The sequence below is a fragment of the Salvelinus fontinalis genome, chromosome 22 (genome assembly GCF_029448725.1).
Source record: "Salvelinus fontinalis isolate EN_2023a chromosome 22, ASM2944872v1, whole genome shotgun sequence".
Taxonomy (NCBI): Eukaryota; Metazoa; Chordata; class Actinopteri; order Salmoniformes; family Salmonidae; genus Salvelinus; species Salvelinus fontinalis.
This window is the reverse complement of record NC_074686.1, coordinates 33,812,506-33,833,083: the sequence shown is the minus strand read 5'-3', so window position 1 is coordinate 33,833,083 and position 20,578 is coordinate 33,812,506. Positions and strand designations below refer to the sequence as shown.

General features: G+C 44.2%; 1 protein-coding gene across 5 annotated transcripts in view; it reads left to right on the top strand.

Moving 5' to 3' along the window:
• Nucleotides 1-20,578, top strand: part of LOC129820230 (CUB and sushi domain-containing protein 3-like) — an 805,004-nt gene that overhangs the window by 539,121 nt on the left and 245,305 nt on the right. For all 5 annotated transcript variants that reach the window (XM_055877256.1, XM_055877257.1, XM_055877255.1 and 2 more), the window contains 6 exons: nucleotides 1,486-1,688; nucleotides 1,989-2,180; nucleotides 2,826-2,964; nucleotides 8,342-8,529; nucleotides 8,876-9,070; nucleotides 9,597-9,713. In XM_055877256.1, coding sequence (XP_055733231.1) covers nucleotides 1,486-1,688; nucleotides 1,989-2,180; nucleotides 2,826-2,964; nucleotides 8,342-8,529; nucleotides 8,876-9,070; nucleotides 9,597-9,713 — 1,034 coding nt within the window. The remainder of the gene's footprint in view (nucleotides 1-1,485; nucleotides 1,689-1,988; nucleotides 2,181-2,825; nucleotides 2,965-8,341; nucleotides 8,530-8,875; nucleotides 9,071-9,596; nucleotides 9,714-20,578) is intronic.

The following is a 20,578-nucleotide window of genomic DNA, read 5'->3' as shown; positions in this document are numbered from 1 at the left end:
TCAATACTAATGCTAAACCAATACTGTATCAATATCAATGTAGTATCAATACTGTATCAATACTAATGCTAAACCAATACTGTATCAATATCACTGCAGAACCAATACAAATCAAATCCAATTTTATTTTTCACATACACATGGTTAGCAGATGTTATTAATGCCAGTGTAGTGAAATGCTTGTGCTTCTAGTTCCGACAATGCAGTAATAACCAACGAGTAATCTAACCTAACAATTTCACAGCTACTACCTGCTGTGCCTTCTTCACCACGCTGTCTGTGTGGGTTGACCAATTCAGTTTGTCCGTGATGTGTACGCCGAGGAACTTAAAACATACTACTCTCTCCACTACTGTCCCGTCGATGTGGATAGGGGGGTGCTCCCTCTGCTGTTTCCTGAAGTCCACGATCATCTCTTTTGTTTTGTTGACGTTGAGTGTGAGGTTATTTTCCTGACACCACACTCCGAGGGCCCTCACCTCCTCCCTGTAGGCCGTCTCGTCATTGTTGGTAATCAAGCCTACCACTGTAGTGTCGTCTGCAAACTTGATGATTGAGTTGGAGGCGTGCATGGCCACGCAGTCGTGGGTGGATAGGGAGTACAGGAGAGGGCTGAGAACGCACCCTTGTGGAGCCACAGTGTTGAGGATCAGCGGGGTGGAGATGTTGTTACCTACCCTGACTACCTGGGGGCGGCCCGTCAGGAAGTCCAGTACCCAGTTGCACAGGGCGGGGTCGAGACCCAGGGTCTCGAGCTTGATGACGAGCAGTACTAATATCAATGTAGAACCAGTACAGTACTAATATCAATGTAGAACCAATACAGTACTAATATCAATGTAGAACCAATACAGTACTAATATCAATGTAGAACCAGTAAAGTACTAATATCAATGTAGAACCAGTACAGTACTAATATCAATGTAGAACCAGTACAGTACTAATATCAATGTAGAACCAAAACAGTACTAATATCAATGTAGAACCAATACAGTACTAATATCAATGTAGAACCAGTACAGTACTAATATCAATGTAGAACCAATACAGTACTAATATCAATGTAGAACCAATACAGTACTAATATCAATGAAAAACAAACTGTGGTGTGTTTGTATAAGAGATTCAGTGATTTTACTTGATTTAAACCCCTTTTCCCTGTGAGGAGCAAAGGTCATCCACAAATGATCTCCTACGAACTCTGTTTTTGGGCATATTTCCCAAGTTCCATTATTACCTACCATTATTACTCTGTTATTCTGTGATTTATTGCAGGTAATTTATTGCAGCCTAGAGTTGCAAAATTCCACCAACTTTCTCAAAATTCCTGGGTTTTGCAGAAATCCTGGTGGGAGGTATTTTCCTGATTCCAGGAATCTTCCAACCAGGATTTATGAAAACAAAAATAGAATTTAGTGAAAGTTACCAAGAACTGGCATTTGCATCCAAACCTAAATGACAATGTTATACCTCCTCGTCCCTCAGTCTGCAGTTCCTGGCCTTCGACACAGAGGCGTCACATGACATCCTGAAGGTGTGGGACGGTCCTCCTGAGAATGAGATGGCCCTGAGGGAGGTGTCTGGCTCTCTGCTTCCCGAGGGGATACACAGCACCCTCAACCTGGTTACCATCCAGTTCGAGACTGACTTCTACATCAGCAAGTCCGGCTACGCTATCGAATTCTCAAGTGAGAAGTTTACTGTTTGTGAAAAGTCTTTGAAGTGTATATCTTCAAAAGCAAGGATACTAGCTGTGTCTGTTTCATACAGTCTGGTAGAGTGTACAGGTTTGGGTTATTCTCTGAAATGTTATTGGGCTCAGACATTGTTGGTTATGTGTTTTGAAGGTCGTTATGAAGGATACTGCAACACTCATTAAATGTCATGTCAACATAAAGGTGTTATGAATGTCTATGTATGTAATCTTCAAAGTGATTGCATAAAGCCCCTGCATAGATTTGATTCCCTCCCTGTGTTGTGCCTGCCAGGTTCGGTGGCCACCGCCTGCAGAGACCCGGGGGTCCCCATGAACGGCAGTCGTAACGGGGACGGACGAGAGCCGGGTGACACTGTCACCTTTCTCTGTGACCCTGGGTACGAGCTCCAGGGAGAGATGAAGATCACATGTATTCAAGTGGAGAACCGCTACTACTGGCAACCCAGCCCTCCTGTCTGCATAGGTGAGTGCTTCAATTACAGGTAGAGCCAGGGGGTTGTATTAAGGTGAGTACTAACAGGGACTCAGACCATGCTACTCATCCCCAGCCTCCTAGCCTGCTAATTAACATTTTGAATTAAGATCCCTGAGTGTTGCCAGAACCTGCTGGCACCAAGCAGCACTTGAGCTCTAGAGATGACTGACTGTCATCGCTCTCCAACCGTTTTGAACGAGGCAAAACATTAAATGAATATAAAATTAAATCCGAAGATCTCTCTCACTTTTCAGAGATAGTGTGCTTATAACGAAACCTCAAGGATTCTTGTCAACTCCTGATCACGGGTGTCTTGTTTTAATGTGGCTTTATAACGTCTGCTCTGTCAAAACTAACTACATCAGTTACTGTTATGGTTTAAAAATTCCGTTAACTTTCCCAAAAATTCCCAGGTTTTCCGGAAATCCTGTGATTCCGGGAATCTTTCAACCAGGATTTTCTGAGAACCTGGTAATTTTAGGAATGTTACCGGAATTTTGCAGCCCCAAACACCATTAAATCTCCACAGAATGACATGCATTTTTCCCTGTGGTATATAACAGAGACAGTTCATGAGTATCAGAGTCAGACAAGTACATGTTACCTTTTCTCACTTCTCTTCTTCTCTTTCAGCCCCCTGTGGAGGAAACTTGACTGGATCCAACGGCTTCATCCTGTCTCCCAACTTCCCCCACCCCTACCCCCACAGCAAGGACTGTGACTGGCTAATAGCTGTCAACTCGGACTATGTTCTATCGCTGGCCTTCGTCAGGTAATAGGTGCTAGTTTCCTACAAAGTGATTAAGGCCTACTCTCCCTATCAGTTCCACTGCATGCACATACACACACCACACACACACACACACACACACACACACACACACACACACACACACACACACACACACACACACACACACACACACACACACACACACACACAAACACACACACACTCTCTACACCGCCACCAAGGTGGACATTAATGGCCATTTTGTCACGACCAAGGGCGTGAGGTGATTATACAACGGTAACTGCTGACCGTTATCACTATTATATTAAGATGCAGTTCATGTCTTAGGCGGGTAATTAGCTACCCCAGCTGGACTTCCATGCTCACTTTGTCAGTAATGAACCCATAGTTGGCCTTCCTCAGCTCCCCACTTTAAGGTGCTGTATCAAGACGTCCCAGCCTATGTTGACTGATGCAGACACTTAATGGAAGTCAAAAAGAAGAACTTGTGTTTCACACCTAAATAGTCCCGTTAATTGCGTCCATTTTTCATTTCACCTTTGGCGGCCGCAAGGGCTGTCCCCTACAGACAGAGGTCAAAGGTCAACACAGGGTTAAGTTTGACTGCCGGTAGGGTACACATTGTGGCGTAAAGCTAACAGATGTTACCGCTGCTGCTGCTGTAAATGCCTCTAAGTTAAACCTCTAACTTAAAGTTGTGAAATGAGGCTGCCCTCTGCCTCTCCCCTACCAATAGCTAGCTATCTCCTCCTGTTCCTCTCTCTGTCTCTCCTCTACCAGCAGCTAACTAGCTCCTCCTGCTCCTCCCTCTGTCTCTCCTCTACCAGCAGCTAACTAGCTCCTCCTGCTCCTCCCTCTGTCTCTCCTCTACCAGCAGCTAACTAGCTCCTCCTGCTCCTCCCTCTGCCTCTCCTCTACCAGCAGCTAACTAGCTCCTCCTGCTCCTTCCTCTGCCTCTCCTCTACCAGCAGCTAACTAGCTCCTCCTGCTCCTCCCTCTGTCTCTCCTTTACCAGCAGCTAACTAGCTCCTCCTGCTCCTTCCTCTGGCTCTCCTCTACCAGCAGCTAACTAGCTCCTCCTGCTCCTTCCTCTGCCTCTCCTTTACCAGCAGCTAACTAGCTCCTCCTGCTCCTTCCTCTGTCTCTCCTCTACCAGCAGCTAACTAGCTCCTCCTGCTCCTCCCTCTGTCTCTCCTCTACCAGCAGCTAACTGGCTCTTCCTGCTCCTCCCTCTGCCTCTCCTCTACCAGCAGCTAACTATCTCCTCCTGCTCTTCCCACTGCCTCTCCTCTACCAACAGCTAGCTATCTTCTCCTGCTCCTCCCTCTGCCTCTCCCCTACCAGCAGCTAGCTATGTCCTCCTGCTCCTCCCACTGCCTCTCCCCTACCAGCAGCTAGCTATGTCCTCCTGCTCCTCCCACTGCCTCTCCCCTACCAGCAGCTAGCTTGCTCCTCCTGTACCTCCCTCTGCCTCTCCCCTACCAACAGCTAGCTAGCTCCTCCTGCTCTTCTGTCTGCCTCTACTCTACCAGCAGCTAGCTTGCTCCTCCTGCCTGAATCAAAAGGGTGACATACATACCTGTCCCTTGGCAGCCCGTGCTGTACCAGACACGAGGCTGTGGAATATGAATCAGGGGGCTGTGTGTGTGTTTGTGCGTGTGTGTGTGTGTGTGTGTGTGTGTGTGTGTGTGTGTGTGTGTGTGTGTGTGTGTGTGTGTGTGTGTGTGTGTGTGTGTGTGTGTGTGTGTGTGTGTGTGTGTGTGTGTGTGTGTGTGTGTGTGTGTGTGTGTGTGTGTGTGTGTGTGTGTGTGTGAGAGAGCGAGAAAGAAAGAAAGAAAGAAAGCAAGGGAGAGAGAGAGAGAAAGTGAGTTAACGGTACCACCTTAGCCGCAGCCACTGCTGTTGCTTAGGGTTGGAATGTTGAGGCTGCAAAGCTGTCATCAAGGCAAAGGGTGGCTACTTTGAAGAATCTCAAATATTAAACATATTTTGAACATGTTTAACACTTTTTTTGTTTGTACATGATTCCATATGTGTTATTTCATAGTTTTAATGTTTTCACTATTATTCTACAATGTAGAAAATAGTAAAAATAAAGAAAAACTCTTGAATTGGTAGGTGTGTCCAAACTTTTGACTGGTACTGTAGATCTCACGACAAGGGACATGTATTTTTGTTAACAACATGCTAAGTAGACAAATGAGCTGTTTCCTGTTTGTCACAATCAAAATGACACTGTCTGATAAGGTATTGTTGCATTCATTAGCCTTGCTATTAAAAGCGTAGTGTTTTATATTCAAGTTGTAGCTAGTCACTGCAGTGATGATGACACAGCAGTTTTCAAGCGACCAGTATCGGGCAGCCATTTAGGCTCCACCAGTTAGACAGTTATTGTCTTTCGTGTAAAGTGAGCTCTGCTCTCTTCTCATTTGAATGGTCTTATCCCACAACACAAGGGAGTAAATAACACAGTGGAATAGTGGCTTTTTGGCAGTGGGACGGTGGTACTGAAGCTCAACCAGGGTGAAAAGCCTTTTCTTCTGTTCCGTCTCGCAGACTTCCATTACACACTCCATTACTGACACCATTCTCTCCCAAAAAGACATGAAATATGTACCCAATGGAAATAGAGAAAATTGAATAATAATATATTGTAAAAAAAGGGACCCAATGCATTGGCAGGGTTGGCATGATAAGGAGTAAGGGGCCTTGCACCTAGCCCTGGGGGACACCGTTTGTATCTGCAGCAAAGTAATGTTACATTGTAAAAAGTGACCAAATGCAATTGCATTGGCAATGTGGTAAAATGTAGGTTTCATTGTCATTGTTGCCAAATTGGGTATTATCATTGCTACATATTCAATTGGTAACCAAGCTAATTGTTTGTTGAGTGACAGCTCCAGAGGCTAAGAGAGAGAGAGAGACAGAGATCTGAGCACATATGGTTATCAAAATGTAATTACTTTATTAATATGGTGTAGAGCAGGAGTTTTTTCCCCCCTATGTTTGGATTGCTATTATCTTACAATGAGCCTTTAGCTTTAGATACAGGCTCAATGAAGTGTGGCCGTATCACTTAGCATACTCTTTCAGGAATATATAAAAAATACACCTCCCAATCTCTCTTATGTAAATTAGCTTCCCTGATACAGAAATATGTGCGTATGTTAATCTTCACATACACACACACACACACACACACACACACACACACACACACACACACACACACACACACACACACACACACACACACAAAAAAAACACACACACACACACACACACACACACACACACACACACACACACACACACACACACACACACACACACACACACACACACACACACACACACATACACAAAAAAAAACATACACACACAGTCATTCTGGGAGATGCGGAGCAGGGCAGTGAGCAGTTGATAGTCTCTGTTTTGTGGTGAGTTCCCAGCTCAAAAGGATATGTGCCTCATCTTTGACTATACCAAAGCAATTACACTCCCTGGGTATTTATATTACCTAGCGTTAGTGTCCTCCCACAGCAGCGATAAGGGTAATGAATGTAGCGCTAGCAAGCGTTAAAGGGGGATATCATGGTGTTGTCTGGCTCTCCAGCCCTGATCCATAGAGAGAGGTTACGGATGATTTGAGGAATCTATTCATTAGCGTCTGTGGCATTAGGTAGACGCTGGCATCTGAGGCATCTGCCACTGTGTGTCAACGTGTGAATCGCGGGGCCTTTTGAGTGTTGTCGGTAAACTCCCACCTCGACCGACCGTCAGAGAGGCCATGAACCCAGAGAGTTGTTTCTAGTGTGTCATTTCTACCTACTCCTTTATACTGCACACAGACAGACAGATCATTTCTACCTACTCCTTTATACTGCACACAGACAGACAGATAATTTCTACCTACTCCTTTATACTGCACACAGACAGACAGATCATTTCTACCTACTCCTTTATACTGCACACAGACAGACAGATCATTTCTACCTACTCCTTTATACTGCACACAGACAGACAGATCATTTCTACCTACTCCTTTATACTGCACACAGACAGACAGATCATTTCTACCTACTCCTTTATACTGCACACAGACAGACAGATCATTTCTACCTACTCCTTTATACTGCACACAGACAGACAGATCATTTCTACCTACTCCTTTATACTGCACACAGACAGACAGATCATTTCTACCTACTACTGTATACTGCACACAGACAGACAGATCATTTCTACCTACTCCTTTATACTGCACACAGACAGACAGATCATTTCTACCTACTACTGTATACTGCACACAGACAGACAGATAATTTCTACCTACTCCTTTATACTGCACACAGACAGACAGATCATTTCTACCTACTCCTTTATACTGCACACAGACAGACAGATCATTTCTACCTACTACTGTATACTGCACACAGACAGACAGATCATTTCTACCTACTACTGTATACTGCACACAGACAGACAGATCATTTCTACCTACTACTGTATACTGCACACAGACAGACAGATCATTTCTACCTACTACTGTATACTGCACACAGACAGACAGATCATTTCTACCTACTACTGTATACTGCACACAGACAGACAGATCATTTCTACCTACTACTGTATACTGCACACAGACAGACAGATCATTTCTACCTACTACTGTATACTGCACACAGACAGACGTATTGAACCCCAGCTCAGCAGAGAGACACATCATTTCTACCTACTACTGTATACTACACACCGACAGACGTATTGAACCCCAGCTCAGCAGAGAGACAGATCATTTCTAGCTACTACTGTATACTGCACACAGACAGACGTAATGAACCCCATCTCAGCAGACAGACAGATCATTTCTACCTACTGCTGTATACTGCACACAGACAGACAGATCATTTCTAGCTACTACTGTATACTGCACACAGACAGACGTATTGAAACCCAGCTCAGCAGAGAGACAGATCATTTCTACCTACTACTGTATACTGCACACAGACAGACGTATTGAAACCCAGCTCAGCAGAGAGACAGATCATTTCTACCTACTACTGTATACTACACACAGACAGACGTATTGAACTCCAGCTCAGCAGAGAGACAGAGATCATTTCTCAAATATCACCCTCCTCCAGATATGGCTTGATGGGGGATTCTGGGAAGATTTTATGATCTGACTGAATTGGATTATAGTCTTTGATCTGATTTCTCTCTCTCCCTCTCTCAACCCCCCCCCCCCCTCCCCCCTTCTTTCTCTCCCTCTCTCTCTCTCAACCCCCCTGTTCTCTCTCTCTTGCTCTCCCTCTCTCTCTCTCGCTCTCTCTTCGCATCTCTCTCTCTTTCTCTACCCCTCTCTCTTTCTATCCATCCTCTTCTCTAGTTTCAGCATCGAGCCTAACTATGACTTCCTGTATATCTACGATGGGCCAGACAGCAACAGCCCTCTGATTGGCAGCTTTCAGGACAGCAAGCTTCCAGAGAGGATCGAGAGCAGCTCCAACACCATGCACCTGGCCTTCCGCAGCGACGGTTCCGTCAGCTACACCGGTTTCCACCTGGAATACAAAGGTAGGACGCCGTCATGCTCTCTTAGATTCTTAGATTTCAGTTTTCTCTTAGAGGGAGATTCCTTCTTAGCTGTAAGGTCTAGTTCCTCTACCAAAGTCAGAAATGTACATTGTTTACTATACATTTTTGCATATGCATAGTTGAAGGAGAATCCAAATGCTTTCTATCTCTAGATTATACTGACAGCAGGGGTAGATGTTTTAGCAGTTCAATGATGCGTTTGGTTAGACTCTTCTTTACTCTGATCAACATGAAACTCCCTCCATGTCTGCGTTACCTGCTTGCATCTCCAGTTGACACTACTGTTAAAGGTTATTCCTCATGTGTATTTCTACCCCCTCTTTAGCCAAGCTGCGTGAGTCCTGCTTCGACCCAGGCAGTGTGATGAACGGGACCAGGCTGGGCAGCGACTACAAGCTCGGTTCCACCGTGACGTTCTACTGCGAGCCGGGCTATGTTCTCCAGGGCTATTCCACGCTCACCTGCATCATGGGGGACGACGGCAGGCCTGGCTGGAATAGGGTTCTACCCAGCTGTCAAGGTTTGGAGCATACCATCGTACCTGTTTTATTATTTATTATTTATTAACCTTTATTTAACTGTTGAAGCTAGAGATATGGACATTGCTGTGTACTATCACAAAAATAAAATAGGATAAGAGCGTCTACTAAATGACTAAATTGTAAATGTAAAATGTCAGTGGGCAACCACAATTTTAAATATAGTTAGCATATTTACTGAGCCGGGGGAGGGAATCCAATACAAATGTGGGAAGGAAGGAAGGAAGGAAAGAAAGAAAGAAAGAAAGAATAAGAAGAATCCAAGGATTGGATTTAGTAGCCAGTCTAAAACAATCAATATGGCTTACAGCACACATGCAAGCACACAGAAGATAACCGTAAGACTAGACTGCTAAGCTGTTTGTGTAATCCTTATGTGTGTTCCATCCTGGTCTTTTCTGGGCAGATGTCGCTTGGCCAATGTATTGAATAAATGGGTCACATGTTCCCTTCGAAGGTCAAAGCAGGTGTTGAGCTCTGCTCTGTGTGTCTGTGTGTTTCCTCCAGCACCGTGTGGGAGTCGTTCCACAGGGTCAGACGGCACGGTGCTGTCTCCTAACTTCCCCCGCAACTACACCTCAGGACACAGCTGTGTATACTCCATCTCCGTGCCACGAGAGTTCGGTAAGGACACCGTATAAACTCATACTTTTGTTGGAGAGACATTTTGGTGTGAAATAAGCTCAATGTGGTATGAATTAATGTGGTGCAAGTTTTTTTTTTTTTTTGGGGGGGGGGTATACTTAATTAAAACTACAATAGCAGTCTTCTTTGATGCATTTTTTAAAGCCAAATACCAATGTTGAAAGAATTCAACGTATCCATCGGCTCTTTTGGAAAATTGTACCTTTTCATCTTGATATAAGGCTACAATTTGACGGAATAGGAATATTTGAACACAGACCTCTGCTGTATAAATATTTTAGAGTTCTTTATCCAATTTCATTCATTCATCAGTATTAGTTCCTCATGGGTAGCTACAGGAAAGCCTTCAGGGCAGGTGCTTTATTAGGATTCGCTGAAAGTTGTGTGGGTTCAGACACAGCAAAGTACAGCTCACCTGTAACTAAGCAACGAGCCATCGATTTTCTGTCACGCGAGCCTTTAAAAGCGTTTTGATGGCATAAGGACTTGTCTCGCAAGAGGGTGAGATATAAATGGCTGCTTTTACACAGGCAGCCCAATTCTGATATTTTTTTCCACTATTTTGTCTTTTGACCAATCATATCATATCTTTTCACATCAGATATTTTTTCAGAGCTGATCTGATTGGTCAAAATTGAGATGTTTCAGCATTCTAGCCTGTTATATCTCAGTGTTACATTTCTTTCTTGCACTTGATTCACACTGCCTTCCTCAATCAATATGTGAACAATGGTAGTGGAAAAGTCAATTGTGTTCCATTTAACCCTCTCCATTCCAAGCCCTGTCTAAGCCTGGGGATGGGGTTCTACTGAGCTATATGGAATTGTTTTAAGAAGGTCATAGCAAGGATCATTTAGCTATTTGATTTATAATTTTTTGACCCGTTGAAATATCCCCCCAAAAAGTAGTTCAGTGTGGCCGCAGAAAATGTACTCTATACATTTCAGCACCCTGGACAGCAACCATTGGGCTGTCTCTGAGGGGTGGTACCTTGGACAGATCTACAAATGGCACCATATTCCTACATAGTGCAGCCTATGGGCCCCGGTCAATATTTTACTCTTATACAGTTAACTCATGGGGGCTATTATAAGCCCCACCACCATTAGTTTATGAATAATTGAGCTTCTTTTTCATTTCTTTTAATATAAAATAGTTGATTATGTATGCCAAACACAATACAGATTTAACTCCGGTTACTCAGTTTTGCTCACACAGTGGGGGGTAATGGGAAGGATTGGTGTGAAGATTACTCCTCATTTCTATCCCTCTGTATGACCCAGTCCTGTCAGTCCTCTAACTCTGAGTTCACAACAGTGCTCTCTCAAACCCAGAGATATCTATTTAAAAGGAGTGCATTTGTTCTCTAAAGCCGGATACAAAAAGCCTAGTGTGGATTTGCTCAAAGGGGATTGACTCCTCGACAGCCCTTCTAAACACACACAAAGAGTGTGTGTGTGTGTGTTTCGTGTGTGCATGCCAGTGTGTGTTTGTGCACGTGCCCGCGTGTATGTCTTATGATACCAACACAGTATAGTTATAATGTAATAAATATCAATCTCAAAGAATATGATTTGATGAAGACGTTGTACTTGAAACCTTCAGTCTGAGTAAATAATTTGAAGGAATGTTTGACAGAATGTACTCTAACATACATTCATTTCTATTTTAAAATATGGAAGCGTTGTCTGAAATAAACTAGCTAGCATATCTCCGTCATTATGGATTTTAAGGTAAAAGTATTTACAAACAATGTCATCTAAAGTCTGCCAGCATTTATGAGAGAAGTAATAAAATATAAAAATATACATTTTGCTGCCACAGTACACAGCATGACACAACACATACAGATGACGTCGTAAGTTTACATACACCTTAGCCAAATACATTTCAACTCAGTTTTTCACAATTCCTGACATTTAATCCTAGTAAAAAGTCCCTGTCTTAGGTCAGTTAGGATCATCACTTTATTTTAAGAATGTGAAATGTCAGAATAATAGTAGAGAGAATGATTTATTACAGCTTTTATTCCTTTCATCAAATTCCCAGTGGGTCAGAAGTCTACATACACTCAATTAGTATTTGGTAGCATTGCCTTTAAATTGTTTAACTTGGGTCAAACGTTTCGGGTAGCCTTCCACAGCTTGAACTTTGGCGCATTCCTCCTGACAGAGCTGGTGTAACTGACTCAGGTTTGCAGGCCTCTTTGCTCGCACGTGCTTTTTCAGTTCTGCCCACACATTTTCATGGTAAATTCAGGCGTTTGGAAATTGCTCCCAAGGATGAACCAGACTTGTGGAGGTCTACAAAAAATAATTCTGAGGTCTTGACTGATTTCTTTTGATTTTCCCATGATGTCAAGCAAAGAGGCACTGAGTTTGAAGGTAGGCCTTGAAATACATCCACAGGTACACCTCCAATTGACTCAAATGATGTCAATTAGTCTATCAGAAGCTTCTAAAGCCATGACATCATTTTCTGTAATTTTCCAAGCTGTTTAAAAGCACCATCAACTTAGTGTATGTAAACTTCTGACCCACTGGAATTGTGATACAGTGAGTTATAAGTGAAATAATCTGTCTGTAAACGATTGTTGGAAAAATGACTTGTGTCATGCACAAAGTAGATGTCCTAACCAACTTGCCAAAACTATAGTGTGTTAACAAGAAATTTGTGGAGTGGTTGAAAACGAGTTTTAATGACTCCAACCTAAGTGTATGTAAACTTCCGACTTCACCTGTACATGGATGGGACAGTACATCTGTACATCACAGGCTGGGAGCAGCAGAGGAGCTGGTGCACTCAGGGGTAAAGTGCCTTTCTCAAGGGTGCAATGGCAGTAGGTAGTATGCAGGATATTGAAGCCGGTAACACTCTCTGCAGATTTCCCCGCAGGTAGCTCGGGGGTTCATACCATGTTTTCTGCAGTAGCTTTGGGTTAGACCTAACAGAGAGCTTCTCTTTCCCGAAACACAAATGACATTCACCAACCTCACTACTCACTGGACCCTTATGATCACTCGACTAAGCATGCCTCTCCTTAATGTCAATATGCCTTGTCCATTGCTGTTCTGGTTAGTGTTTATTGGCTTATTTCACTGTAGAGCCTCTAGCCCTGCTCATTATACCTTATCCAACCTTTCAGTTCCACCACCCACACATGCGATGACATCACCTGGTTTCAATGATGTTTCTAGAGACAACATCTCTCTCATCATCACTCAATACCTAGGTTTAACTCCACTGTATTCACATCCTACCATACATTTGTCTGTATATTATACCTTGAAGCTATTTTATCGCCCCCAGAAATCTCCTTTTACTCTCTGTTCCGGACGTTCTAGACGACCAATTCTCATAGCTTTTAGCCGTACCCTTATCCTACTCCTCCTCTGTTCCTCTGGTGATGTAAAGGTGAATCCAGGCCCTGCAGTGCATAGCTCCACTCCTATTCCCCAGGCGCTCTCTTTTGATGACTTCTGTAACCGTAATAGCCTTGGTTTCATGCATGTTAACATTAGAAGCCTCCTCCCTAAGTTTATTTTATTCACAGCTTTAGCAGACTCTGCCAACCCGGATGTTCTAGCCGTGTCTGAATCCTGGCTTAGGAAGACCACCAAAAACTCTGAAATCTCCATTCCTAACTACAACATTTTCAGACAAGATAGAACGACCAAAGGGGGCGGTGTTGCAATATACTGCGGAGATAGCCTGCAGAGTTATGTCCTACTATCCAGGTCTGTACCCAAGCAATTTGAACTTCTACTTTAAAAATCCACCTCTCTAAAAACAAGTCTCTCACCATTGCTGCCTTCTATAGACCACCCTCTGCCCCCAGCTGTGCTCTGGACACCATATGTGAACTGATTGCCCCCCATCTGTCTTCAGAGTTTGTGCTGCTAGGCGACCTAAACTGGAACATGCTTAACACCCCAGCCATCCTACAAACTAAGATTGATGCCCTCAATCTCACACAAATTATCAATGAACCTACCAGGTACCATCCCAAAGCCGTAAACACGGGCACCCTCATAGATATTATCCTAACCAACTTGCCCTCTAAATACACTTCTGCTGTTTTCAACCAAGATCTCAGCGATCACTGCCTCATTGCCTGCATCCGTAATGGGTCAGCGGTCAAACGACCTCCACTGATCACTGTCAAACCCTCCCTGAAACACTTCAGCTAGTAGGCCTTTCTAATCGACCTGGCCGGGGTATCCTGGAAGGATATTGATCTCATCCCGTCAGTAGAGGATGCCTGGTTATTTTTTTTAAATGCCTTCCTCACCATCTTGAATAAACATGCCCCATTCAAGAAATTTAGAATCAGGAACAGATATAGTCCTTGGTTCTCTCCAGACCTGACTGCCCTTAACCAACACAAAAACATCCTATGCCATTCTGCATTAGCATCAAACAGCCCCCGTGATGTGCAACTTTTCAGGGAAGCTAGAAACCAATATACACAGGCAGTTAGAAAAGCCAAGGCTAGCTTTCTCAAGCAGAAATTTGCTTCCTGCAACACAAACTCAAAAAAGTTCTGGGACACTGTAAAGTCCATGGAGAATAAGAACACCTCCTCCCAGCTGCCCACTGCGCTGAGGACAGGAAACACTGTCACCACCAATAAATCCACTATAATTGAGAATTTCAATAAGCATTTTTCTACGGCTGGCCATGCTTTCCACCTGGCTACCCCTACCCCGGTCAACAGCACTGCACCCCCCACAGCAACTCGCCCAAGCCTTCCTCGTTTCTCCTTCTCCCAAATCCAGTCAGCTGATGTTCTGAAAGAGCTGAAAAATCAGGACCCCTACAAATCAGCCGGCGAGACAATCTGGACCCTTTCTTTTTAAAATGTTCTGCCGAAATTGTTGCAACCCCTATTACTAGCCTGTTCAACCTCTCTTTTGTGTCGTCTGAAATTCCCAAAGATTGGAAAGCAGCTGCGGTCATCCCCCTCTTCAAAGGGGGGAGACATTCTTGACCCAAACTGCTACAGACCTATATCTATCCTACCCTGCCTTTCTAAGGTCTTTCGAAAGCCAAGTCAACAAACAGATTACCGACCATTTCGAATCCCACCATACCTTCTCCGCTATGCAATCTGGTTTCCGAGCTGGTCATGGGTGCATCTGAGCCACGCTCAAAGTCCTAAACGATATCCTAACCGCCATCGATAAGAAACAATACTGTGCAGCCGTATTCATTGATCTGGCCAAGGCTTTCGACTCTGTCAATCACCACATCCTCATCGGCAGACTCGATAGCCTTGGTTTCTCAAATGATTGCCTCGCCTGGTTCACCAACTACTTCTCTGATAGAGTTCAGTGTGTCAAATCGGAGGGCCTGTTGTCCGGGCCTCTGGCAGTCTCTATGGGGGTGCCACAGGGTTCAATTCTTTGGCCGACTCTCTTCTCTGTATACATCAATGATGTCACTCTTGTTGCTGGTGAGTCTCTGATCCACCTCAACGCAGACGACACCATTCTGTATACTTCTGGCCCTTCTTTGGACACTGTGTTAACAACCCTCCAGACGAGCTTCAATGCCATACAACTCTCCTTCCGTGGCCTCCAATTGCTCTTAAATACAAGTAAAACTAAATGCATGCTCTTCAACCGATCGCTGCCTGCACGGTTCTGACTTAGAATATGTGGACAACTACAAATACCTAGGTGTCTGGTTAGACTATAAACTCTCCTTCCAGACTCACATCAAACATCTCCAATCCAAAGTTAAATCTAGAATTGGCTTCCTATTTCGCAACAAAGCATCCTTCACTCGTGCTGCCAAACATACCCTTGTAAAACTGACCATCCTACCGATCCTCGACTTCGGCTATGTCATTTACAAAATAGCCTCCAATACCCTACTCAATAAATTGGATGCAGTCTATCACAGTGCCATCCGTTTTGTCACCAAAGCCCCATATACTACCCACCACTGCGACCTGTACGCTCTCGTTGGCTGGCCCTCACTTCATACTCGTCACCAAACCCACTGGCTCCAGGTCATCTACAAGACTCTGCTAGGTAAAGTCCCCCCTTATCTCAGCTCGCTGGTCACCATAGCAGCACACACCTGTAGCACGCGCTCCAGCAGGTATATCTCTCTGGTCACCCCCAAAACCAATTCTTCCTTTGGCCGCCTCTCCTTCCAGTTCTCTGCTGCCAATGACTGGAATGAACTACAAAAATCTCTGAAACTGGAAACACTTATCTCCCTCACTAGCTTGAAGCACCAGCTGTCAGAGCAGCTCACAGATTACTGCACCTGTACAGCCCATCTATAGTTTAGCCCAAACAACTACCTCTCCCCCTACTATATTTATTATTTATTTATTTTGCTCCTTTGCACCCCATTATTTCTATCTCTACTTTGCACATTCTTCCACTGCAAATCTACCATTCCAGTGTTTTACTTGCTATATTGTATTTACTTCGCCACCATGGCCTTTTTTTTGCCTTTACTCCCTTATCTCACCTCATTTGCTCACATTATATATAGACTTATTTTTCACTGTATTATTGACTGTATGTTTGTTTTACTCCATGTGTAACTCTGTTGTTGTATGTGTCCAACTGCTTTGCTTTATCTTGGCCAGGTCGCAATTGTAAATGACAACTTGTTCTCAACTTGCCTACCTGGTTAAATAAAGGTGAAATAAAGACAAGATGAATAGATCAATAGAGCCAGAAATAGATGGTAGATGGAGAAGTTGGTTCCCAAAATGGGAGGTTTTGCTGTGCTGTCTAATGCATGACAAACAGGGAGCTAACAGGGAGCCATGATTCAGTGATTTCATTGGATTTCCATTTGAAGGTAATAGGTGTCATGGATATAAACATAAACAATAATCTTTAGACAATTTATTTTGTGAGCCGTGTCATTATCTGCCATTCGTTTTGATTGACCTGATCCTTGATCAGTGTGAGCATTGCATTCTGGACATAAATCACTGGTAGAACATCATTAGCAAGGGACAAGAGAGGAGAACACACACACACACACACAAACAGATTATTACAAGGTGCAGGCTGTCTTTGGAACATGTGGCTCAATACTAACGGTAGAGGGGCAGATTTCTCACTTCACACCAGGAAACTGGAACTAATAAAGTCATTGCAACCAGCTTTGTCGTCTGGGACAGTTGCTCAAGTTTTTAGGGGGGTGAATCAGCTTTAATATTGCCGATAGATTGTGGGTTCTGTCAATGTAGTTTAGTTTTTAGTTTCATTTATTTGCACCAAAGAAAACAAGTGATAAACAATTATATAGATTTTTTTTTAAAGTCTAATTATAAATGGTGTGCAGGTGTGGTTGGAAGCCCAAGGGCTTATATGAAAACCACACCACAAAAATAACTATACCACAAAAAAAGATATACTGTACAATACATAAGTATCAAAAATAAAAAAGGTTTGTTAAAGCAGATAACAAAACCTGCTAATTATAAATTGATAAATAAAATGATCAGTAATCAGGAAAAAAACAAACAGTATTTGTTTTGTTTAATTAAATGTGTGTGTGAGAGTGAGGCTATATGGAGGAGATTACTAAGTAGTTTGGTTCATAAGGCTGACCCCCAGTCTTCATGGAGGAGATTACTAAGTAGTTTGGTTCATAAGGCTGACCCCCAGTCTTCATGGAGGAGATTACTGAGTAGTTTGGTTCATAAGGCTGACCCCCAGTCTTCATGGAGGAGATTACTAAGTAGTTTGGTTCATAAGGCTGACCCCCAGTCTTCATGGAGGAGATGACTGAGTAGTTTGGTCCTTCAGGCTGATCCCCAGTCTTCATGGAGGAGATGACTGAGTAGTTTGGTTCATCAGGCTGACCCCCAGTCTTCATGGAGGAGATTACTGAGTAGTTTGGTTCATCAGGCTGACCCCCAGTCTTCATGGAGGAGATTACTGAGTAGTTTGGTTCATAAGGCTGACCCCCAGTCTTCGCTTGAAGTTATTGAGTTGACTATGTGAGGTGAGACAGTGGGGAGGGTGAAGGTTATCCCAGTATCTTGTGTTATATCTCTTCATTTCAGAATGAACCTGGAAGGATCCTTCGAAGGGTTAGCTAAACTGTCTGGGAGGTATGAGCATTTGTAGATGAAAGGGCATAATTGGTGTACATAAATAGACAAGATATTGAGTTTCAAAGGTGCAGATGGAGCCAGGTACAGTTGAAGTCGGAAGATGGCACACAAACTCAAATCAAATCAAATTGTTTTGGTCACACACACATGGTTAGCAGATGTTAATATGAGTGTAGAAAAATTATTGTGCTTCTAGTTCCGACAGTGTAGTAATATCTAACAAGTAGTCTAACAATCACCAACAACTACCTAATACACACAAATCTAAAGGGGTGAAAGATGATATGCACATATACATATATGGATGAGCGATGGACGAGCGGCATTGGCAAGGTGCAATAGATGGTATATAATATGGTATATACATATGATATGAGTAATGTAAGATATGTAAACATTATTAAAGTGGCATTATTTAAAGTGGCTTTGTTTAAAGTTACTAGTGATCCATTTATTTAAGTGTCCAGTGATTGGCTCTAAATGTAGGCAGCAGCCTCTCTGAGTTAGTGATGGCTGTTTAGCAGTCTGACGGCCTTGAGATAGAAGCTGTTTTTCAGTCTCTCGGTCCCAGCTTTGATGCACCTGTACTGACCTCGCCTTCTGGATGGTAGTGGTGTGAACAGGCAGTGGCTCGGGTGGTTGATATCCTTGATTATCTTTTTGGCCTTCCTGTAACATCGGGTGCCGTAGTTGTCCTGGAGGGCAGGTAGTTTGCCCCCGGTGATGCATTGTGCAGACCGTACCACCCTCTGGAGAGCCTTGCGGTTGAGGGCGGTGCAGGCTGTGATACAGCCTGTAAAAGTTTGTCAGGGTTTTGGGTGACAAGCCACATTTATTTAGCCTCCTGAGGTTGAAGAGGCGCTGTTGCGCCTTCTTCACCACACTGTCTGTGTGGGTGGACCATTTCAGTTTGTCTGTGATGTGTACGCCGAGGAACTTAAAACTTTCGACCTTCTCCACTATTGTCCCGTCGACGTGGATAGGGAGGTGCTCCCTCTGAAGTCCACGATCATCTCCCTTGTTTTGTTGACGTTGAGTGTGAGGTTATTTTCCTGACACCATGCTCCGAGGGCCCTCACCTCCTCCCTGTAGGCAATATCGTCGCTGTTGGTGGTAATCAAGCCCACTACTGTTGTGTCATCAAACTTGATGATTGAGTTGGTGGCATGAATGGCCACGCAGTCGTGGGTGAACAGGGAGTACAGGAGGGGGCTGAGAATGCACCCTTGTGGGGCCCCAGTGTTGAGGGTCAGCAAATTGGAGATGTTGTTCCCTACCTTCACCACCTGGGGGCGTCAGAAAGTCCAGGACCCAATTGCACAGGGCGGGGTTGAGACCCAGGGCCTCCAGCTTGATGATGAGCTTGGAGGGTACTATGGTGTTGAATGCTGAGCTGTAGTCAATGAACAGCATTCTTACATAGATATTCCTCTTGTCCAGTTGGGATAGGGCAGTGTGCAGTGTGATGGCGATTGCATCGTCTATGGACCGGTTGGGGTGGTATAAAAACTGAAGTGGGTCTAGGGTGGCTGGTAAGGTGGAGGTGATATGATCCTTGACTAGTCTCTCAAAGCACTTCATGATGACAGAAGTGAGTGCTACGCGGCGGTAGTCATTTAGTTCAGGTACCTTTGCCTTCTTGGGTATAGGAACAATGGTGGCCATCTTGAAGCATGTGGGGACAGCAGACTGGGATAGGGAGAGATTGAATATGTCCGTAAACACACCAGCCAGCTGGTCTGCGGGTGCTCTGAGGACGCGGCTAGTGATGCTGTCTGGTCCAGCAACCTTAAATCTCTTACTCACGTCGGCTACGGAGTAGGAGAGCCCATGGTTCTTGGTAGCGGCCGCGTCGTTGGCACGTTTAAATGTTTTACTCACGTCGGTCACGAAGAAGGAGGGGGGGCAGTCCTTGTTAGCGGGCCGCGACGGTGGGACTGTATTATCCTCAAAGCAGGCAAAGAAGGTGTTTAGTTTGTCTGGAAGCGTGACATTGGTGTCCGTGACGTTTGTTATCAGCCATATTCCCAGACCTCTTTCCATGGTTAAATGTGGTGGTTCGCGCTTTCAGTTTTGTGCTAATGCCGCCATCCATCCACGGTTTCTGGTTAGGGTAGGTTTTAATAGTTACAGTGGAGACAACATCTGCAATGTACTTCCGTATAAACTCACTCACCGAGTCAGCATATAGATCAATGTTGTTCTATCAGGCTGGCCTGAACATATCCCAGTGAGCAAAAAAATCTTGAAGCGTGGATTCCGATTGGTCAGACCAGCGTTGAATGGTTCTAGTCATTGGTACATCCTGCTTGTGTTTCTGTCTATTACATAGAGTCCAGTGAAGTTCCTTGAGGGCCGTCTTGGTGTCTGCTTGAGGGGGAATGTACACAGCGGTGGCGTTAACTGAGGAGAATTCTCTTGGGAGGTAATATGGCCGGCATTTGATTGTGAGGAATTCTAGTTCGGGTGAGCAGAAGGACTTGAGTTCCTGTGTGTTGTTATGATCATACCATGAGTCGTTAATCATGAAGCATACACCCCCGCCCTTTTTCCCAGAGAGGTGTTTATCTCTGTTGGCGCGATGCATGGAGAAGCCCGGTGGCTGACCTGATTCCGACAACATATCTCGAGAGAGGCATGTTTCCATGAAACAGAGAATGTTACAATCTCTGATGTCCCTCTGGAAGGCAACCCTTGTTCGAATTTCGTCTACCTTGTTGTCAAGAGACTGGACATTGGCGAGTAG